The following is a 24,691-nucleotide window of genomic DNA, read 5'->3' as shown; positions in this document are numbered from 1 at the left end:
TTATTTAGGGTTCGTTGTCTGCACACCGGTATGTTGAGGTAATTTTCGTAATATATATCGGCGATGATATTCTATTAATGCAAGATAATGCGCGACCCCACTCTGCACTGTGTGTCACGCAAAATTTAGAGGAAGTTGGTATTAATAAAATTAACTGCCCAGCGCGTTCGCCAGATCTGAACCCAATAGAGCACGTTTGGGACGCGCTTGGTAGAAATATTATAATGTAGAAATGGCAAAAAATCCATCAAGATGATATTCGCAACCTCATAGACAGCATGAGCCGACATGTACAGGCGGTTATAGAGGCTAGGGAGGCAATACAAAGTATTAAGTTATTTTTAGTAGTTTTTCTTTGTTATTTGCGTACTTAGGTTAAGTTACATTTAAGTTGTTTTTTTTTTTATGTTTTATTATTGTTATCATTGTTCATTAAAACCAAGATAATCTCGTTGCTTTTAATCATTATTTAAATAGAGTGCTTCTGGGATGTCGACATGACAATTCCTTCGATATCAGTCACCAAATCCCCATCGTCGTATTACAAATTAATACAAAAGATAATGGTAATAATAGGAAAAGTCGAAAAATCCATATTTTCACATGAAACAAGGTTTTACAAAAATCCGCTAACGGAATTATTCCACAGGATGTTTCAAAGTTAGGATAAAAAACCACCTTTCGATTAACCCCGTATAATTTTATTAAAAAACTCACTATACTAAATTAAAGTTTATAAATATTTACACAGTGTGCTAAAAAAATCGTCAAAACAGGACTAAAAATAAAAAATACTGAAATACTTTGGATTTGCCAAAATTTTCTCCGTTGCTTTTTTTCGCATCTGAGTGCAACTTGTATATATATATATATATATATATATATATATATATATATATATATATATATATATATATATATATATATATATATATATATAACGATTTTCGAAGTGGAAATCGAAACGTCGAAATAAACGTATTTTCAACTGAAGTATTGGGTAATTCCCAAGTAAATTGTGTTATAAAAATGTCCAAAATCTTATAAGTTTTATCAATATTTCAGATGTATGACATTGGATCCGAGGGCTGACTTATGATATTATTTTCTTCTTTTATCCTATATTGTCTCCTAAAATAGCTTAAAAATTTTCAAAGTTTATAGAATAGTCTGTTAGTCTTAAATGCTCTTTACTCAAGTTTGAGATTTCCATAATTTTAAATTTACATAGAACTTCTCAGCCTTGTATATTTTACATCAATTATTTTGATTGTATATGCGATATTTTTTAATTTTAATAAAGTAATTTTTATGGGGATCGTACAGTATTGTTTCCTATGGCATACATTTTTATAGAAACTTTTGTAATATGGAGCGAGTTCAGGGCGGGACAGGGCTTCGTGGGAACCGCAAAAGGTAGTAGTTTTGATTTTTCCGCCATGAACGGGTATTCTGTCGCTTTGTTGCATCCTATCGGAGGAATCCATTAACGGCGGGCTTTCGGGTCAATAAGAGAAGCTGCGGAAGCGTGAGAGTGGGACCATGGGGGTGGTTGGGGCGACGGGAATAGGGGATGCTCGTCTCCCGCCCCCTCTAAACGTCCCCGAAAGAGATGGACTGCCGCGGGGTCGGGAGGAGAGCCTTTTCCCATCTACTATGCATGCACCTGGGGAATCGATCAGCAGAAGTCTTGCTCGGATTAGGTCATGTTGTTTGATATGCGCGTTTTGTGTGGATATCACTTTTGCGTTATCATTTTTCTGAAGGCACGTGTACATCGTAAAAAAAATTCTGGACCGTTTAACCGTTGTCTTGTGGCACACGGAAACGGAATTTTTGTAATCTTTTTTCTTCTTTTGGGTGAAAAGGGACACGCCCTATGCTTTGGATGTGTCGCAGTATATTTTTGTTGGCTATCGATTTTTCGAGAGATGGAAAAACTCGCGGTTCTTTTCTTATGCTTTACTCTATGTCACGCCGTTTGGGCTTTATCGCTTTATTTCGTGGGAAAGAGGTCAAGATTGGGAAAGACACGGTGTCGGTGTTTTACAGATCTCTATAAATATATAACGCCATTTTTTTAAGGATGTAACGCCATTTTACTATTTTATGTTGTATGTAATAAGCCAAAATATTACTTTAAAATAAGTTTATTTGACGTTTCGTTGAGAAAAAAAAACAAAGAACTCATTGAGGTCTGTTTTATCTACAGCTAAACTTAACAATGAACAAGAAAGAACAAAGAATTGTATTTATAAAATACCTTGTGAATGCGATCGGTTTTATTCAGGTGAAACATCAAGAATATTAAATGCTAGAATAAGTGAACATCAATCTTATATTCAAAATAGAGCATTTGATAGATCTTTAAAATATAAACTTCTTTTTCTTTTTCAGCCTTAAGTAATCCAACTTTGGGACATAGGCCTTCCCCAAATCAATTCAGTGTTTTCTATTTTGTGCCACTTGCTTCCAGTTGTGTCCTATCTTCTTAATGTCATCAGCCCATCTCATTTGTGGTCTTCCTCTGCTTCTCTTTCCTAACACCATGGTCTCCATTGTTATATTTCGTGGTTCATCTTTTATCCTTTAGTCGGGCATTGTGTCCTGCGAAGCTCCATTTTAATTTGGCATTTGGTTTTGCTTCTAATCCATTTGTTTGTTTTTTTTGTCTATAAGTCTCATCCCGAGCATTGATCTTTTCATCGCTCTTTGTGCTTTTACTATTTTATCCATATTAGACTTGGTGAGTGTCCACGTCTGTGAACCATACGTGTTTATAGGGAGGATACACTGATCGTAAATTCTGGTTTTCACATATTGTTCTATTTTAGTGCTTTTCAAGATCAAAACCAGTTTTTCAAATCCTGCCCACGCTAACCTTATTCTTCTGGTAATTTCGGCAGTTTGATTTTCTTTGTTAACTTTCATTATCTGTCTCAGGTAGATGTATTTGCTTACTGTTTCTAAATTTATGTCGTTCAACGTTATTTCTCTAATGTTCGGTGTATTTGTCATTATTTTTGTTTTTTCCAAGTTCATCTTAAGACCTACTTTTTCTGAAGCTTGAAATAGTTGCGTCATCATGGTCTGTAGTTCTTCGAACCTTGTAGCGAATATTACAATGTCATCAGCGTATCTCAAATGACTCCGTTTTCTTCCATTAACATTTATTTATCTGCCCAGTTAATGTCTTTGAACACGTCTTCCAGTCGAATAGCTTTGGTGAGATAACATCTCCCTGTCGAACTCCTCTTTTGATTGGTATATCTTTGGTTTTCGCATATATTTGTATTTTCATTGTAGCTTTTTTTGTAAATATTATGTATGAGCATTCTGGATCGGGAGTCTATCTTGCAGTTGTTCATAGCTCTCTCTATTGCTCAAAGTTCTATGCAGTCGAATGCATTTTCATAATCAACGAAGCCAATGTATAAGTTTAAGTGATATTCATTGGCTTTCTCTAGTAGCGTTCTGACTGTAAGAAGATGATCCGCTGTACTGTAACCCTTTCGGAATCCTGTCTGCTCTACTGATTGATAGCTATCGAGTTCGACGTTAACGTGTTAGTTATTACTCTCATAAACAGTTTGTACATTTGGCACAGCAGGGAGATTGGCCTATAGTTCTTCTGGTCTCTCCTGTCTCCTTTTTTGAAGAGAAGTATTGTCAAACATTCATTCCAATCATCTGGAACTTCTCCTCTATGAAGACATTCGTTGAAAAAATTTTTTCAATTCTTCGAGAATAATTTCACTCCCCTCCTTCAATATTTCTACAAGTATTTCATCTGGGCCCGGAGCCTTATCGTTCTTTAGTTGTGCTATAGCTTGTTGTATTTCAAAGGATTCTATGTTAGGGAGTATTTCTGAGTTGACATTCGTTATCTTTCTCTTAAGATCTTCCTTTGCAGTGTTATTTGGGTTCTTGTTTGGGGAATATAAATCACGGTAAAATGTTTGAGTAACTTTTAGGATTTCGTTCTTTTCCATCTTTATCCTTTAATGAGATTATTATAGGCTTTCCTTAAGTTAAGTTAAGTTTGATCTTAAGCATTTCAGGCCTCGGTTCTTTTCTATTATTTTTTCTACCTTATTTTCGTTATAGATCCTTAAATCTTCCTTTACTCCGTTCTTTATTTGTTTTTTCAATTCTTTGAAACCATCTGTGTTTCGTTTTTCTTCGCTTAGAAATTCGCGTCTCTTTTCCATCAACCGTTTTGTTCCATCGCTTATTCTGCCTTCTTTATTTTTCGTTTTCTTTGCAACAGTCACTCCTGCTTTCAAGAGCTTTCGTTGCATTCCTTTATTAATTGTGTTATGTCGGAATATTCTTGTTGATATTGTTGTACAAATTCTTTTCTTAAGACTTCTCTGTACTCATCTCCCTTTCGTCGCATTTTAGTTTGATCTATCTGATTACAATAATTATGTGGCCTATTTCTACTGGTTTTTGTCTGTTTAACAAGAATCCTTGCTCTTAAAAGGCGATGGTCGCTGCCACTTGTGAATCGATTAATCAACAGTTATATCTTTTTATAGGGAGATATCCACGTCCATTTTCGGTTTGCTGGTTTCTGGCAGTGTGTGTTCATTACATATAAATTTTGTTGGTCTAAGAATTTTTCTCCTCTTTCATTTCGTGTGCCATAACCATGCATCCCTATTTTAGTTACAGTATTTTCTTCTTTTTCAGTATCATGCGTTGAAATCTCCCATAATGATGGTATACTTTGTATTATTTTCTTCTAATGCTGTTATCAAATCTTCGTAGAACATTTCAACTACCTCTTCCTGATGTGTTGTTGTGGCATACACTTGTATAACTTTGATCTTGGTACAAGGCACGCATGGGAAAATGGGCATAGGGTCTAATGGAACGATTCAAGTATAGTTAATCGCACATATGAAAGCTGAGTTATACTTGGAAAAGCAACATCAAATGCTTATTTTGCAATTGTTTTTAACGAAAGCACTGCTGTGACTACAAATACCTAGGTATCACTATTTCACAAGATGGAACGTTAGACAAAGCCATAAGAGAGAGAAATACGTCAGGGAGAAAAGCCATCACAATGTTAAACACCATTTTATGGGACCAATCCATCAGCAAAGAAAATAAAAAGAGGATATATGAGACTATAGTAAAAAGTATTACTTTATACAGCTGTGAGGTGTGGCCACTGAAAGAAAGAACACTGTCAACGCTGAAAGCGGCGGAAATGGATTTTTGGAGAAGAGCCGCACGAAGATCTAGAAGAGAAAGGATTACCAACGAACGCATTAGAGAAATAATGGGAATCAAACGAACAATCACAGATGACCTAACAACAAAACAACTTATCTGGTTCGGACACATACAAAGAATGGACGAACAACGAATGCCAAAAGAAATACTAAAGTGGCAACCAGAAGGAAAGAGAAAACGAGGTAGACCGAGAAAAAGTTGGAGCGAAGGAATAAATAAAGAACTGAGAGAGAGGGCCATAGAAGAAGATCTATGGAACAACCGGTCTAAGTGGCGATTGGAAGTCGGAAAACGGCGGAGAACGTTACAAACCGACAAGTAGTAGTAGTAGTAGTTTAACGAAATTTGTTATAAATTCGGTCCTAACAATTTACCAAATGCCAATTTGTTCACTTTTTCAAAAAAATGTTTATTACTAAATCGTTTCAGTTTTCAGTATTTATTGTAAAAGGGTATGACCACATATTGAGAGAAAAAAATTTATGAGAAAAAAACCAGAAGAACTTTAGCTGTCCCATTTCATAAATGGTATATTTAAAGTTCAAAAGTAAGACAACAGAGGTGTTTATGCAATAAATTTAGGTTTCGTAAATTTCGTCATGATAGTTTCCTAATTGAGGATCTATAGAAACAGCGTGCAATAAAATTTATTGGTGAGGTTTTAAGAAAAAAAAATCATGATGCTTTGCAAATGTATACGCAAAAATTTGTGCTACAACCTCTTAAGGACTAGATTCGAGCTATTGACTCTGATCAGGTCCCTGGAGTAGGAAAAAAAAATTCTGAATACATTAAGTCGGGGCTCTACCATTTAAAAATTGGATAAAAGCTTACAGAATCACAAATCTCACATCGTCATGGTTGGCGGTATACTTAATACGAATCGAAAGGCTTGGTGCTTCACTATTTTCTGTGGTCGCTTAGGACTAATTAATATTTCTAATAAAGTAAAACATTTGACCAGTTTATTTGTGCATTGTGGCATGCAAAATAACTGGGCATTCTATATTTCAAAAAGCATAAGAAAGCAAATCAACCATATTTCGTTCTAAACCACAACCAAAGGCATGCAAGTGTTCATGATCTATTTAAGTTTTTTGTAGACCACCTTAACCATTATAATTTAAATAATAAACGCATCTTAAATAGGTGATATTTTAATTGAAATGTTGTTTATCTGGGCATTCATTGGGCAGACGTGAAACCCTATACCAATTATAGAATAAAAAATAATGGCAACAGTTTTTCTGAGACACTATTAAGTGATTACTTTTTTCTTACGTTATATGAAATTTTGTAGTTAATGTGCGAAATGCAGAGAAGTTTCTAACAGATTTCTAACAAAATGTCTTCTATAAGATAAACTAGACATTTATTTTTAACTGCGGAATTTGTTAGAACTTTTCCGAACATTAAACTTTTTAGATATATGTCGTTCTTAGCTTTAATGCTGTAACTTTGAAAGAAAAGCTGTGCAGTGCAATGAGTAGTTGTAAAATAAGAAGACAAGAAAAGCATTAATAATTGAGAAGAACAAATCTTGCTCTAAAAAACAAAAACACCAGAATTACAGACAGAAATAAAATAATACAAGTAACTTAATTCTACAGCGAACTATACAAAGCCCCTGAAACATTTAAAAAAGCAATCAGTAACCAAGAAGATGTACCAGAATTCCTTCCGGAAGAAATAAAATCGATAATTACAAAAATGAAATGTGGTAAACCAGCTGGAATAGATGGCATGACAGTGGAACTGCTTAAATACGCTGGCAAAAAACCTGGAAAATCTTTGCGGACATATTTACGAACTGCGAACTACGAGCAAAGGCTTATCGATTGATGGATAATACCGCAACCATCTAAAATTTGCAGACGACATCGTTTTGATTGCTAATAAGCCTTCAGAACAACAGGAACTTAAAAGCAACCTGAAAGCAGCAATCCAGTTGGCTTAATACATAACACTGGCTTCTTGCTCCCAGAAATCAACAGAAGATGAAACTGGCATCTTTTGGTAAAAATACAGTTATATTCAAATCGAAGATACTACTCCACCTGAAGAAAAAAAACATTCGATCAGTGTATACTACCAATCACGACATACGGCTTCAAATAGAACTTGAACCTACTAGAATACGTCTAATGTCAACAGGAAGAGAGGTTTTATTGATGGCTTTTGTTGTTTTTTCCAGATAGTTTGTTGGATTATTAGGAATTGGTCTGTATTCTGGAGTATTAATGAGATTTGAGAGTTTATTAATGTAAGAAGAAGTGTTTAGGATGACGGTGGCGTTTCCTTTATCGGTGGGAAGAATGACTAGATTTGGATTTGACTGAAGTTCTTTCCGGGCTGTTTTCTCGGATTGGCTAATGTTCGGAGTAGGAGGCTTTGAGTTTCTAAGAACTCTAGGGATGTCTTGTCTAGTTATTTCAGCATCTTCGGAAGGTAAAGTGGAGATGACTTCTTCAGTTCGACAAATGATTGTCTCAATTGGAATGTGACTTGGGGTAACAGCGTAATTGAAACCTTTTACTAAAGCTTGAGTGGCAATGGTCGAAATAGGGGTATAAGAAAAGTTATGAACCACTGTAGTGGGTTTCAACGTTGTGGTTTTTGGAATTTGTTTGGCGATTGCATTGATGAATACATTAAAAGAATGAGTAGATGACATCTAGTTTTCATCTAGTGGAATCACTAGCTTTACGGAGAAGCGCAAAGCTGGTCTTTCTAAGAATTTCTGACATAGAAGAAGAAGAAGTATGGTGTTTGAGTTTTAGCAATTTGGAAATGACTTTATGGTCTCGGCAGGCTTTAAGGAATGTTAAATCACAAAGAAGACGATTCCTTATGTATCAGCAGATTGCTATATGATTGTGACCTGAGCTTGTAGACCTTGGATAAACTAATCTAGTAGCAGGTTAAGAGCAGAGAGAATATTGGGACAATCCAGCGCAAAACGGAATAAAAAGAAGACTCAAAAGGACAAAACCCTTCAAGTTGGTTTAAGTGTTTAGAACGTAAGATTTTATGTCGCATGGGATAGGCTCTTAGTTTTAGTAAATCGTCGGTACATTAGGTTACAGATGATCATTGATGCTCATTGATCAGTTGACCAAATTGTAATATGTAGTTTAAAGGATCGATAGGTGTTTTTATAAAAAAGAAAAATGTTTTCTTCATTACAAACAAACAAACCCCAGCATTAAGCTTACCAGTATGTATTATTATCATCTTCAGATATTGTAACGATCAAATCGTAGTTAATAGGAAGATCAGCTAGATGCAGAAAATAATGTACCCTTTATTTACTAAGGATATCATCATCATTCTGAAGATCAGCAAAACGTCGTATTGGGTGATTCGCGTCTCGACTTTGAACATGACCAAACCAGGCTATCTCATTTTGGCATCAAATGGTGCCACCCTTATACTTTCTAATATACTCATTCTTAATTGTATCCATTTTTGTCACTCTGCTTATCAATCTAAGCATTCTTGTTTATGCCACATGCATTTGCTGTTCCTCTCTCTTTTTAACTGCGCGACAAGAAATGTAAAATGAAAATTTATCCGTTTACAAAAACACTGAATAAATTTTTTTTATACATTTAAACAGTATACATTAATGGACTTGTAGATTAATTAGAATTACTTTAAATATAGGCATATATCTTCTTATTGAGATCGTACACTTGATTTTCCTTTAACTAGAAATAATCGTAGAAAATTTACAGGCCAGTTAAACTAAAACACCAGCAGTTTCTACGCCAAAAACGTGCAAATACATCATCATTTTCATCACTCGGTCTCATTATAACAGACCTTCGGGTCTGTGATATCAACGAAAATTAGTCGCCAACTCCCCGATGTTCAATTTCGACTCATCCCATGGCAGCCATATTACGATTACAGTGTTATTTAATGCAATAGAATCGGCCACCGACAATCCAGTGTTTGTGGAATAGAGGGAAACAACGCTAGCGCTTGGATTCAGCACTGTGAGCAACGTGTGCATAGATGGATGGAAAGGAAAAGGAGACAGTGGTAGAACGAAGATGTGATCGATATTTTAGACGTTTTTAGATATTATTCAAATCATTTGTAAAATGTGTTTTATATATATATATATATATATATATATATATATATATATATATATATATATATATATATATATATATATATATATATATATATTGACCAAATTGAACTAGAAAAGATTCCCTAGTAACTACCAGTAAAGAAGCTTCTCTTTTTTTGTTAAAAACACAGCAATTCTTGGTTAAGTTTAATGGAAGGAAAGCGTGTGGCTCAATTGTCTTACCACTAAGTGCTAGATACTGGCACCTGACATGTGACTACATTAATACTAGAAGGTCGGCAGATGACATAGAGTATGGAGGGACGAGGGAGCTGAGCTGGCCGTACCCTTTACCATGGATGAACTTGTCGAGGCATTGGGCTCACTGAAGACGCCCAGGTCCTCCGGACTGGATCAGATACCACCTGAGGCTATGAAGAACACAACTGGTGGCTTTTGGAACACATGAATGCATTGCTGGATGTACAGACCTTTCCTGAGCCTTGGAGAAAACATCCAGGTTAGTACTGCTCCCCGAAGCTGGGGAAAATGATCGCCCATCTACGGTGGGGAGAGATATTTCCAGGAAAAGTAGGATACATTTCAAACGTCAGAGGGATTTTTGTGTACCAAGCAGAAAATAACTATTTATCAAGTTCTTACTGTACTGTCCATTCAATCGGAACGTTTATCCAGTTTTTAATTTGTTTAGTGAATGTTTTGAGAACAGTTTTTTCAAACAGAAATTATAAACAACAGTTAACAGGGGTCGGAGTTGGTTCATCAAAATCACGCCTCATATTAAGAGTTTAATTATTATTGATTTTTGGTAAGTTTTTGATAGACTAACACGTGGTACACAATTTTATATTTTCAGTTTAGAGACATTGGGTCTCCTTGTGTAATCCCTGCTCTATTTTTATGAGATTACTATTATTATGTAATTTGACAGTCATTGCTGCCTGTAGGTATATATTGTATAATAATTTTGTATACCTATACCCTAGCCTGCATTCTTTAAGCGCCTGTAGTATTTTGTTTAGCTCAACTGTGTCAAAGGCTGCGTGAAAATCGATAAGTATTAGCACTAGAGGTTTATTGTATTTTACTACTTTCTCTATTAGGGTTGTGGAGGCAGATATTGAAATATAGTTAAATTTTTTCAAGTAATAAAATTTCCTCTAGTTTTTAATGCTTCTGACACTATTCCATCTTCGCCTGGGGTTCGATTATTTTTCATTTTCTTCAGCTCGTCGTTGATTTCTAATTTTGTTATATCGAACATTATCCTTAACTGATCCTTGGTTTAATACCCCAGTTTTTACTGTAATTGTAAGTTGCGTATTGTTATCTTTTTTTTTTGACTTATATAGATAGCTCTGTGTGGAACTCTTCGACTGTTGTTAATATTTCATCTATGGTCGTAGTTTCTTCTCCAGCTGTTTCTTAGTTAATTTCTATTTTACCCTTTTGCACGCTTCTTCTCAAAACTTTCATGTCCTTATTTTACTCTATTGTTTGTTTAGTTTTTTCTGATTTGTAGTTTCTTAAGTCTTTTCTTATTGCCTTTGTGATCGTCGTATTTTCATCATCATCATCATCAGTGGCGTTACAGCTCTCCATGAGCCAAAGCCTTCTTCAGAACAATCCTCCATTCGCCCCTGTCTCTGGCAACTCTTCTCCATGCTCTAATTCCGATAGACTTCAAATCATTTTCTAGGTTGTCTTGGTACCTAAGTCTCGGTCTTCCTCTTCTTCGTTGTTCGATCGGCCCTCTTCGGTCAAAAACTTTTCTGACTATGGCATCTTCCTCTCGTCTGATTACATGACCTATCCATGACCTAAAATACGATCGTCGTATTTTATTTTATTTTATTCGGTTTTGGGTGGGCAGCATATGGAAAACTGACAAGAAACTTTTAAAAGTGAGGTGCCAACATGCCTGAAGAGAAAAGTATTTGATCAATGCGTCCTCCTAGTGTTGACATACGTAGCAGAAACACTTACTTTAACAAAAGCCTATGCTACTAAAATAAGAGTCACGCAGAGAAGAATGGAGGGATCCATGTTACGAATAACTCTAAGAGACAAAATAAAAAACGAAGTGGTCAGGAGGAGAACCAAGGTGACTGACGTCATCGAAAGGATAGCCAAACTAAAAGGGAGATGGGCAGGACACATAGCTGGAATAACGGATGGGCAATGGACAAAGAGGTTATTGGAATGGAGACCAAGACGAGGAAGTGGTATATGTTTAGCAGTGGACTTTTGAAGCTGGATGATGATTAAACTTGTTAAAAAAGAAAATAAACATATCACAATAATTTTGCTGGCTTGAATTTTCTAGAACGCAGTAGATAAATACATAAACTATGGTAGCGAACTAGTATACAATTCAAGGGGTTGTTTTTTTACCACGAGGGTAAACTAGTGTGTTCCGTAGCAGCATTCAACACTCACCAAGAGACGATAACATCCTTATTGACAAAGAAGATTAACGTTAACTTAAAAAATTATTGGATCAATAAGCTCATTAAAATAGTCTGCTTAAATTTACGAATTACCTAATTGCCTCTAAAATTTTTTTGGCTCAATCTATGTTATGTTCGTTTTTGAAATAGGAATTTTTAGTAAATATGGCGGACATCGCTTATTAGAGAAGTTTAGATCACAGCAAGAGAGTGAGTGCATCATCAGATCTATCCCATCCACATCCATCCCTACATATACATCGAAGTGCGCCGTAACTTTGTGTGTATACATATCGGTGTGGGCCCAATCTAACCATTCTCTCATTCTCTATCTACAATTCAGTTCCGCTGATACAGAGGTGGAGTGCGAATGCCCGTCTCACGGAACGGGGTGAAAATTGCGCGCCGCATGAGCCTCGATCATAGTTGGCGAGCTTTGTGGACATACTTAACTTCTCTCCGACTGCTAGAGGGTTTGCGTTTTCCCGCCAACGTTAATTCCGTTTCCTTCTTGTTGTCGGTCTCGAACTCGGGCGATACGGACGAAGAGAGAATTCCAAACACGACGTAGTATGCCATGGCTGTACTTAGATCCGCTGCTGGTAAGGGAATTCGATTCTTTGCAGCTTGTCAAATTTTAAGATTCTGTAGTTACATAATAAAATGGCGACAAATATCAAAAAATACGAGCTGCGAAGTTTTTTCACATTATTAAATAAATATATACTGTTATTTCGCATCAATAAATAGGATATACGCAAGAATTGGACTATAAATCATATTTTAAACTTTAATATTTTATTTTTGTTTCATTATATGTTCAGTTTTTCTCATTACTTTTAATATTATGTATTTATTTTCTTCATATGTTTTTTCTTCACTTGAAGGTTTATTCTGCGCAATAAATTAAGTCCAATATTTACAAACATAACCTCGTTCTTTTTGCGAGAGTGTCATTTGTCAGTTATTTCCAGACACCTTTTCAAACTGAATGTTACGTTCCAAATTTAAAGTAAAAAGTCCCACCTCTATTTTATCAAAATTTAAATAATTCAGGACGTGTAAGAGCGGTTGCCTATAATATATTATAAGCAAGGTGGCGAAAATAAAATTAGTAATTTTCAAATAGGGGTAATGTCTGGCAAATTGTGCTGAAGTTAAGGGAACACGTCCTCTTTTTTGTGAAGAAACTAATTTAGATCGTTCTTTCTAGAGTTATCTTGGAAGAATTGGGATCATAAAATTGAAATTTTTGAATCTCGGTACTATTCGGTGACCTCCGTGTGTCAAGTTGTCAAGTGTTCGGAAAGACGACGGAAAGAAAGTGATTCCAGGTTTGAGAGTGTTACTGAAAGGTTGGGCTAGATTAAAAACGGCATTTTTGTTTTTTTGCTTTTGCTGCTGTTCCATGTGGGATCTGGACTAGTCCGAACCGTGTGGATATTCAAGGGGATTTGCTGCCTTCGTGGAAGGGTTTTTTTTGGAATATCCACAATTTCGCTAAAAAAAGCGGATCTACAGTACACGTGAATACCGGGAGTCGTATTTAGATCAAGAAATTAGCCTTAATCACGAGTCCAAATAGCCGGCTACGCTTCGGTCCAATTTGGGATATTTCAAACCCCTAATCTGGCTAAGAAGGGTGAGTGTTAGAACATTTCGTTTTTAATTAATTAAAAAGTTGTAGTTATTTTTTTTATCCCATCTCTAAAAAGCTATTCACATTTTTATCAGTTTTCATACATTCAAGTTCGGAGACAAGTTTTTTTTTTGTATTGCTCCATTATCGCCAAAAGGCAGATAAACAAAGTGTTAAAATCAATATATTTATTTCCAAATAATTATTTTAGACACAGATGGTAATTAATGTTTTCTTGCTTCAGGGTTGGTTGGTTGGTTTGTTTGTTTTTTTTCTGCTTCTTCTTCTTCGTATTTTTCCGTCTGGCTGTAATTTTTAACTTTTCAACATTGTCACACAAGTCTATGTACAGCGACAAGCGTATGGGATTTTGGATTGAAGACACGCTGAACTATAACTGGAATTCCACGCGGTGAAGTATATGAAAATTCGAGGTATGGATCGATAATTAATTTTCAACGGAAGATTTAAGCGCCGTCTAATTTGGTTTGCGGAATACAATAGTTTTTTTAAAGATTATTTGCTGTTAGTTTTTATTTTCATATTTACAAATACTTTACAGATTTTTTTTAAAGATAATTTGCGGTTTATTTTATTAATTCAATATTTACACATACCTATTTTAATTTTGTAAACTGCGTCTAAGGGGGGGTTATATATTTGAGATTTATTTTTTTTATATTATTTTCTGCGCACGCACTTGAGCTCACGTGGTGTCCTATTTGCGGTAATTATTTTTTTTGGTTGGTATTGAACCGCACACCCCTTAGCGTCCGGTACTTTTGATACGTCTTACCTTTCATTTTGTTCTGTTAAATAGAAATAACTTATGAATTTTTGTTAGGCAAGTAGAAGCCGCATTTTTATATTATTTTTTTATTAAGCCTATGGTAAAGTTAAATAATATTGTAATATGTATTTATTTTCAACTATCTTGGGAATCTATTTATTAAAATTGACTAAATTCTAATCTGACAATTTCATTTATTTTTTTATTTATTCAGATTGTATACTGTTACTTAGTATTTTAGTAGTAAACCTATTGGTAAGTTGGTGGTTTATGGAATAGTAACGTAGGGAAGGCTGTGGGCCAATTTACCTGGCGCCCCTGATATAACTTCGGATTTTTTTTGTTTTGTGGACCGCACGACCATCTCCACTGTTTTGTCTAGCCGCGAGCCATTCCCAGACTGTCACCGTATAGTACTTTTCTTTCCGGGTGTACGTCTGATTTATATTTGGTACATTTTGTAATTTTTTTATATAGATTCGGTTTTGTACGCCACATGAATTAGCGATGGCGCTGTCATTTCTAATATGGGTCAACGATGGTCAAATTTTGACAAGATTTTAAATTTAATGTTAAGGTTGCATTAATTTTATTGGGATGTATGAAATCAATAAATATTCGTCGTGATTTGTAAATCAAGTCTTGTAAATAAAAAAATACGTATATCCTTAATCTTTTTTGTTGCCTATACAAATTCACATAATTTTTATCTATTGCTGCATTAGTGGGCTATTTTTTAAGATAATTATCAATTTTTGAAGTATTGCGTTATTAACTAATTATATATCAAAATTGCTTATAAAGCATTCAATTTTACGTTGTCACAACCATATAACATTGACAATCTCTGTGAGGCTATAAGGTTTACAGGGATTTAAAAAATGAAGAAATTGGAATGCGAATATTATTTCGCTTTGTAGTGTACGGTGAAAATTAAAAAAATATTTTTAATTTTGAAAGTTTGTTTCCTAATCTCCTCATTCCTTGAGCCCTTGTGTGGTAACATTTAAATATTCTTAGCCTGCTCTCTTCATTGGCTGCGATTCTGTGCCAGATGGACAGCTCCATATAGGGATTTTCCGACCATAGTCTTCATTTGGTCTGCCATATTGGAGATCTTCGTCTTGGTCTTCGACCTTCTTCCTTTCCTTCTACTACCAATAGTTCCATAGTCCTCGTTCTTTTGGCTATGTGGCCGAAGTCATTTAGGTATGCTCGGTTTCTTCTTCTTCAGCCTTAAGTAATCCAACTTTGGACATCCTCCAGGCCTCCCCCAAATCAATCCCTCGGTTTACTTTTTTTAATATCCTTCGATCTTACTTTTATCGATTTTTTGAGAGCCACATGTTTCAGCTGCGTATGTAGCAATGGAAAAAATAAGGGCATTTACCAACCTGAGCTTCGTATTCCTTGTTATTGTTCGGTCTTTCCATTTAAATGAATTTAGCTGTTGCTGTTCGGGCCTTTGCTAGTTTACGCTTGATTTTTGAGAAGATATCGCCATTTTTGGTTATCAGAGAACCTAAATATACTAATCTGTCGACTACTTCGCCACTTGGTGTAGGTGCGTGCTGTAGTACGCAGAGTACTGATTTTTGTGCCTCATATAGTAATTTCTTCATCACATTCGTCTAGTACTTTCCTCACTATGTATTTAGAAAAGAAGTTGTATAATAATGGTGATGGTATGAAACTCTGTTTAATTCAATTCTTTGTTTTAAACGCATTTGAATATATTCTGTGTACTTTAACTTTGGCTGAGTTTTTATAATACAGATTTCTTATTAGGTTAACTAGGTGGTTAAGTACTTCTATGTTTTCCATTATACGCCAGAGGGGATCCCATTTTACTGAATCGAGAGCCTTTGTGTACTGTACGAATTAGCAGCATTGGTATACTGTGGTCCATCGCTTTTTCTATTATCTATCTGTTGTTCAATATCTGCTCACGCTTTCCTTTTCCTGGTACGAATCAACGTTGATCTTTTGAAGTAGCAGTATAATCTGCAAGAAATACTCTAATGAGTATCAATTGTTTCGCCGAACGTTTTCGTCAAAGAGAATTAATTTGGCTTCTTCAGGGCTGAAAGAGAATAAATTATAATTAGCTACCATATATTATCTATTAAAAACATTATTGATCTTACCGTAATTTAGAATTGTAGAGTTAGAATATTAAAAAACTTTGCTAGTAACAACATAATGGTGTTTTTTGTTACTATGTGTAAAAAACAGTTTTTTTAACGTTGGAAATGTATGGTAGCTTTGAACTTAAAACGTAAAGGTTTACCCAAGATTAATCGAAAAACCCAATGTAACTACATTTAAAAGGAGGTAATTCTTTGAATTGTCGGCAATAACTAAATTTTTGATTGTTAGAAAGTTTAAATGTGAGGTTCTGTTTTAGCCAGAACGCATGTGCTGACAATTTCAATTAGTTCTTTTGAATATATATCTTATGTCTCTCTCTTACTCATTATCTTACATATGTAATGGTTTCACAGATACACTCCCGTGCAAATTTCCAACGCCGACCGTGCGTATAGAAGTATAACTTCAAAAAATTGGTTTTACGTATTGGGGCGCTGATGTATATATTTTGACAAATATAATTTATGAGTATTTCTCTCCATCTATTAGTAGATGGCGTGGAATCTCATCCAGACAACCTCTCATTCATATGTTCCTCTCAATCACTATATCAAAAACTTTGCCTTAGAAAATCACTTTCCCATCAAAAATTGAAAGAGTAAGAGATAAACACCTGAAAAGTGATGTGATCTTGATAAATATTTTATTGGACCAAAGTAATTTTCATCAGTGCCTACAACTATTATATTTTCCGTAAATATTAGCCAACAATTTTTCGAAACCTGCAGTACTAAATTAAATTATTTTTACACTATATACAATTTATTTAATATTCTCACAACAAAAATATTTCAAATAGATGATCTGGTTTATTTCCTCGACAACAACAAATAAAATGTTTAGTTTATCTTGGTGAATACTTGTTTACATACTAGTATGCATATATGAAACAAAATAAGTTGTTTGGCTGATAAAACCACAAATACCATATTTCAATTACGAAACCAATATCCGGTCGGACGTTTATGATACCAGGTCAAATGGGAACTACTCTAAGTAAACAAAACAACAACCAAAACAATTTTTTTCTAAATTTTCATATTTTAATTGTGTTGTGGATGTCTCTTTACTTTAACATAAGACGAAAGCCAAGATTCTAAAATAGCTGACTATGAAAGACTCCGATTTACCAATCTTTGTCGAAACAGTTACTAATTCGATGTTGAAGTAAATTGTAGATTTTGAGGTTTAAAATAATTTTATTTGGTTTGATCACGGTTACAAAAAACACTTATTTTTACAAATTTTGTGTTTAACAAAGTACTTAATTTAAAATCTTAACTTCTTGCTAAGGCTTATTGCGTGCATAATAATGTGTGATGAATGCGAAATGAGTAGACGTCAATCACGGTAAGACTGTCCCACTTTGGTATAAAAATTCAGAAAGATATAATAATTTTCTAAAATACTGACGTAACTCAAAAGAATACTACAACTCATTTTAAACATCACCTCAACTTCTTTACAAGACTGACACAATTCCAAATAATGCATTATTCTTCACAGAAAGTATTTTATCTTATTGTGTGTTTGAGAAAGGACCGCATATCTCAAAATTTGACATTGTTGTGCAATTTGTCGAACCAACTTTTCTTATTTATCTATCTTATTAACAACAACACTTTATCACACTTTATCAGACTTTATCACACAAAAAATATAGAATATTTAAAATCTGTCCAGTTTTCACTTTTTTTTTTAGTCTTCTTCAAAGGTACCGATATATTTTTGTTATAGCGCCTGATGTCGAGCCTATTTTAGGTCGAGGATTTACTGCAATAGGTACTCGCTACGCCACTCATGTTCTCTCGCTGGAACTTTTTCGATTCCTGTTGAGCTCCACCGCGATTTTCTTGACTACTTTTTAGTAAAGTTTATCTTCATCTGCGAAAATATAACTTTTAACACGATCCAGTTCCATCCTTGCACTCAGCCTTGTGAACAGTCCCTTCATCATGTAAGGTCTCACGTCTCTTGGACGGGAAAATAGTGGGGAAGAGTGGACCTCCAAGAATGCCATATTCGTGTTTGAATAATATCCGATGATATTTTATTCAAAATATTTTAATAAAAACTGAAAGCTCAATTTAATAAAATTAAAAATTTAACCAACTACCTTGATTTTTTATATATTTGAGCGGTCCCTCGTATCTGGAATACGTATTTAATTAGACGTAAAACGCAAAATCTAAAACGATAAGCTCCCTAGGGATTGATCTACGCAGCACATCGTCAACGAGGGGTGAATAAGGGAGAACGCTTGTAAATACGACAGTTTTTTGCGCCGTAATAAATTGAAAGATAGACAGAGTGTTTATAGACGTATCCATCGAGAAATAATTGATATGATACAGTGTACGATGGATCTATTTTGTATCCATACAATTTTTTCAATGATTAATAGAATTGTAACTATTTTTGAAAATGATACTCTTAAGTTTGATATTTGTAATTACTATTTTCGTTACGAATAAGCCCCCTTTTAAGTTAAAAATAAGTTTATTTTTGATTTCCACTTCGGAAATCGTTCTTAAAATACAAAACATTAATAAAATAAACAAATTTTGGTTTTTGTTACTTGGGGAAAAATTCTTTTAATAAATTAATTTTATCTGACTTATTCATATTGAAAGTTCAGACACATTTAAAAGCTTCTTCTTAGAGTGCCGTCTCCCTACGGAGGTTGGCAATCATAATGGCTATTTTTATTTTTGAACTTGCTGCTCCAAACAAATCAATCGATCTACATTGATACCAATCACGTAGATTCTTCAACCATGAGTTCTGCCTTCGGCCAACAGATCTTCTTCCTTGAATATTTCCCTGTGTTATCTCAAAATTTCATATTTTGGTCCCCTCATCACCTAGGTATTCCAGTTTTCTGGTTTGTATAGTGGTGATTAGTTCTGTTTCTTTACCAACCCTCTCCAGTACTTCTTTATTTGTAATCCTAGTCCATATTTTTAATACTGTGTGGTATAACCAGAGTTCGAAAGACTCGATTCTTTTTAAATTGCATTTTTTTAATGTCCAAGTCTCAGCTCCATATAACAATATTGAAAATATATAACAGCGAATGATACGTAGTCTGATCTCCAGATTTAGATTTTTGCACGTTAGGAGTGGCTTCATTCGTATAAATGCTGATTTGGCAATCTCTATTCGCCTGTTTATTTCTGCAGTATGATAATTGGTTTCATTAATCAAAGTTCCCAAGTACTGATATTTTTCTACTTGTTCTATCACGTTACCATTGATTGTCAATAGGTGATCTATATTTTGTGGTCTTTTTATTATATATAGAATCATTATTCTTTCTAAGATTTGAATCACACCTAGCACTGATTTTCCAATAGTATTGCTTATGATGAAAGCTACTCCGTATCGATGATAAGTTTTGTCTCCTCCAGTGTAATAAATACTGTAGTTATTTATTGATATCTCTCCATTACCTGACCATTGTACATCGCTAACCCCAAGTATACCTATAATTTAGCCTCTCTTTCTCTTTAATAACATTATGTAATTTTCCAGGCTGATACATACTTCTTGCATTCCAGGTAGCTATTTTTATCTGAGAAGGTTGAGTATTTTTTTTTTATTTTTTGTGCAAGGATTTCGCATGTTGACGACCGAGGAGGCCTTGCGTTCTGATGGTTGTCCTCCCCAGCCGGATTTTGGTCTCCGATTACCGTAATCAATAATGTCTCTTGCGCAAATAGTGATAGCCATTATAATTTATACGATGTCATCAGGGACCTTTAATACAGTGGTTTCTCGTTGCCTTCTGCATTCTGATTCCGTTGACCACTTTCTTGGTTCCTCCGCCTTCAAGAACAATTTCTCAGTCTCAGGACAACAGAGTGTCCTTCCACTTACTAGCTCATCCGCCCTAAGCCGTTGGCCAGTAAATGGTGGATTTAGAGCTCGTTAGTTATCTAGCAGGATGTACCAGAAGACCATGATCTAGATCATCATACTAGCAGGTGAGGTTGACATTTGAATAGGAGTGGCTGTATATTGCGCTTCACTATCCCATTATATCCCAATTACATTTTAAAGCAGACAACGTTAAAATGATATTGCCAATACTGTTGAGTTGCGTTCCTGGCATGACTTTATTTTAAGATAGTTCATTCGATTACATGAAATCAACTTTAACTTAAGAATACCCTTCAGAAAAAATCATAGCAAGTAATTTGTCTTTAAAGACAACCACATGCAGTGATTGAGTAAAATTCTCCCGTTACTGATATAAAATCATGAGGAAAAACCAGTAAAAACCTTCTTCAAAAGACGATTTTTTGAAAATTAATAATAACTTTTCTAAAAATGCACAAAAACTTAATTTTGCTTGATAATATCACTTACCGTGTGTTCCAACGAAAATTTGACCCCCCCAGAAACTCAGAAACCAAGAAAACACGTCAGTTTGTATTGGGAAGGGAACGAATTTTCATGCAAAATTCATGCCCTCAAATGCAACCCCCTTCTACCCCGCATCAACCCCCAGTTTTTTTTAAATAACAAGTGTGGTCAAGTGGCACATCATTTGAAACGTATTATGGTATTATTTTTCTCTACACGACACTCTATTTTTTTTTATTTTTTGGGAATAACTAAGATAATTTTGGATTTAACTAATTTATTGGTTGAACCCAGTAATAACAAACAACATAAAATTTCATCAAATTAACCAATTAAATGTTTGAAATGACCTCCTGTGACCTCCACACAATAATACAGTATATTTTGAAAACCTCTTCGTACATTTGCAAATGCCTTCGATGTCAATAATCGGCTTCTTCTTCTTGTAGTTCCTTCTCCTATCGGAGGATGGCTATCATCACAGCTATCCGTACCTTATTGGCGGCTGCTCTAAAAAGATCTACTGAGCTGCAACTATACCACTCTCTTAGATTTCTTAGCCAGGAAATTCTTCGTCTTCCTATGGATCTTTTACCGTTGATTTTACCTTGCATTATGAGTCTTAATATCTCGTATTTTGCTCCTGTGGTAATGTGGCCTAAATATTCTAGCTTTCTTGTTTTGATGTGCTTTATGACCTCGCAATCCTTTTGTAGCCTTCTTAATACTTCTGCATTTGTAAATCGTTGGGTCCATGGTATTTTCAAAATCCTTCTATAGCACCACATCTCAAATGATTCCAACTTCATAATATTATCCACTTTTAGTGTCCAGCTTTCCATTCCATATAACAAAGTGGAGAACACGTAGCATCTTAAGGCTCTTATTCTCAGCTCCAGAGGAAGGACATTGTTTTCATTTTTATAAATGCTTGTCTTGCAATTTCAATGCGTGTCCTTATTTCTGTACCTTGGTCATTGTTTTCATTTACCCAGGTTCAGAAATATTTGTAGTTATTCACTCTTTCTACTTTTTTTCCCTCGATATCTAGCCCACCTACTGTATGTTGCTTAGAAATAATCATGCACTTGGTTTTCTTAACGTTCATTTGTAGTCCATATTTTATACTGACTTGATGTAATCTATTTACTAAGCGTTGCAGTGCTTCTAGACTGTCTGCAAAAACAGCGGTGTCATCTGCGAATCTTGTGTTGTTCAAGATTTGTCCGTTTATTGACATACCCTGTTGTTCCTCTGATATTGCTTCCTTAAAAATAACTTCGCAGTACAGATTTAATAACAATGTAGACAGCACGCAACCCTGTCTGACACCTCTTTTGATTTCTATAGTTTTTGTATCGACATTTTCGATTCTAACCTTTGCTTTTTGATTCCAGTACAGATTGACAATAACCCGTATATCTCGACTATCCACATTCTTTTTTAACAGTTTTACGAGTTCCCCAGAAAGCTTTTATCTACAACGTTATTATGCGTAAATTATTAGTTCTACATGAATTCTGAAAGCACTATATTGAAGAGAATGGCTTATTATCTGTATCTGTAAGGCAATCCTGCATTTACCATAAAAAAAATTTTCTGTAAAGTACTGTAAAATATTTTAAGCACCTACTAAACTGTAAACAATAATTCTGAAAATAAACGTGGAAAATGACAAGTGGGTTGTTGTTGTACACAAGATTCATGTATGAGTTATAATTCAATGAGAGAAAAATATATGTCTTTTCGTGATTCTAAAACCTTAAAGTACCGAATTGTCAAATTTGTAATAAAATCTACCGGACCGTTCACTCGAGACCATTAACTTTCCTCACTAAATATGAAAATAACCCCCAACGTATATGGACCGGCGGTTATTTTGAAATTTGTGGAAGTTTGACACTTCCGCTACCCCTAGTTTTAAATATACACATAACCCCTCCGAGTCGTGAACGAAGCGTTTGGCTTCTTTCTATCTTGGGTTTGTATCTCGCAAACGTGACAAGTTTTTACATCGATCCGTCCATCCTTTTCTTACCTTATTACTGTTGGCATCCGCCGAGGGAGTTGAACACAGAACGAATGAGAAAGGTGGAGAGAATTTCAAATTGGTTTGGTACACACCGGTCGATGCTAAATTGGTCTCACCTTTATTTCTCTCCCTTCTTGTTTGGTTTTGCTATGATTACCGGGTTCGTTCGATTTTTTTATTCTGAAATTTACACTGTTAATTAATAGGGTTGACTATAGTTAGGGATTGTTATATTCCAGCAGTTGTTTTACTTATTTTTTTTTAATATTTGTCTTTTTATTTTTATCATTTTCATATTCTTTATATATCAGTTTCCATTTCTGGTCTGTGTTCCTTTTTCACCGCCCTTTTTTTTCATTATATCTGTCAATCTTCTCTATTTGTTTCTTCATATCATGGATTCTTCCTTCTTAATTTTAGACAAATTACCTGTTTTATCTTCATACATATACTCCTTTCGTGCCTACGCCGTCGCTGTACTTCTTTCGCGAACGGCTCACTGTCCAAGGTCCTGGTCATTTATTTGGAGCGGTTTTTCATTATCATATCCAGTTATTAATGTCTTGGATACTATACACTTGGATATCACCAGGAAATACATACAGAAATCAGAGAGATTTTATCCTGGTAAAAACCTGTTGAAGGAGTGTTGTTAAGGCTGTTAAGAATTATCCAAGAAAAGATTGGTATAGCGCGACCATCAATTTTTATCAGCTGAATTCCGCTTGAAGCTGAGAAACAGTCCAAAAGCAGGAAATACCTCAACTAAATAGCATCTAAAATACAACGATCCATACAAAAGCAGCAAAACAGAAACTATGTACCCAGAACATTCCTTAAACAATATGTGGACAAAAACAAAATCTATATTGCATAATGCCTCTAAAAACATTAAGAGTGATAGAGAAGAAAGAAGGAAGCAATGGATAAACAGGAGAGGAAGTGCTTAAAGGCACAAGGCAAAAATGAAAATGATAAAGAGGTCTATAAAGCGCTGAACGGTCAACTAAAACGACTCTGCAAAAGGGATAAGAACAAAATCTGCATGGAAATAAAAGGGCATAAAACCAAAACTGAGACCAGGGGCATGTTTAAAAAAATAAAGCAGATAACACGTTCCTTTACACCAAACCCCTTTGTTATCAAAGATGATAACGGAACTGTACTCACTTCTAAAAAAGATATTTTATACAGGTGGAAAGCATTTTGTGGACGATTGATGATGGAGGAGAGCACAGACGTTCCATCACAACACGAAGGTGCTAGTTTTGTGACGGAACCTGACGTACTAAAAAACGAAGTTGAAGCAGCAATTATGAGGCAAAAAAGTCTGTCTCAAGAGGCCCATACTCTGCTAAGAACACATAATTATCAGAACAAGTAATTAGACTATTTTAGATACGTGCTTCGAAGAAATGGTCTTGAAAAACTTACCATCCAAGGAAAATAGAATAGAAAGAAGTCGAGGTAGATCTCACACACAATACACGGACCATATTGTTGCTGCTATTGGCGCTTCATTGTCAGAATGTGTTAGAATGGCAGAAAGACGTGGAGGAACATTGGAAAAATCAGCTAATATCACGATGACTGCATCATTTCTTATTCTCTCTGTCTGTCTGTCTCTCTCTTTATCTCTCTCTCCAATTTCTTCAAGTATCTTTATTTCTGTTGTTTCACGTTGTCCTTTATTTTTGATATTTCGGATTTAGTTTCTATTAATAAATTAGGTCTTACAAACTCTAAATTTGGTCTCAATACTGATATTCGTTTAGATATTCTGTCATTTTTGCAGCTGCGAAACAATAAAGGATACTGAAAAATTCTTAAAAGAATTAAAAACACCTTGTGAGAGATAAAACTGAACTGACTAAACTGACACTGATAGAAACATATTTTTAGAGATCAC

The 24,691-nt window shown here is 34.8% G+C and overlaps 1 protein-coding gene across 11 annotated transcripts in view; it reads left to right on the top strand.

Moving 5' to 3' along the window:
• The window catches only part of Tlk (Tousled-like kinase), a 475,437-nt gene that overhangs the window by 79,605 nt on the left and 371,141 nt on the right, over positions 1 to 24,691 (top strand). The window contains exon 1 of one of the 11 annotated variants that reach the window (XM_072536704.1): positions 12,365 to 12,404. The exons of the other annotated variants lie outside the window; for them this stretch is intronic. Coding sequence (XP_072392805.1) covers positions 12,380 to 12,404 — 25 coding nt within the window. The 5' untranslated portion in view covers positions 12,365 to 12,379. Of the gene's footprint in view, positions 1 to 12,364; positions 12,405 to 24,691 lie in introns of those variants that run through there. 11 annotated transcript variants of the gene reach the window in all.

Source organism: Diabrotica undecimpunctata, chromosome 7 (genome assembly GCF_040954645.1).
Source record: "Diabrotica undecimpunctata isolate CICGRU chromosome 7, icDiaUnde3, whole genome shotgun sequence".
In the NCBI taxonomy this organism is placed as follows: Eukaryota; Metazoa; Arthropoda; class Insecta; order Coleoptera; family Chrysomelidae; genus Diabrotica; species Diabrotica undecimpunctata.
Note: the sequence above shows the minus strand (reverse complement) of the source record. Positions and strands in the feature narration are given on the sequence as shown.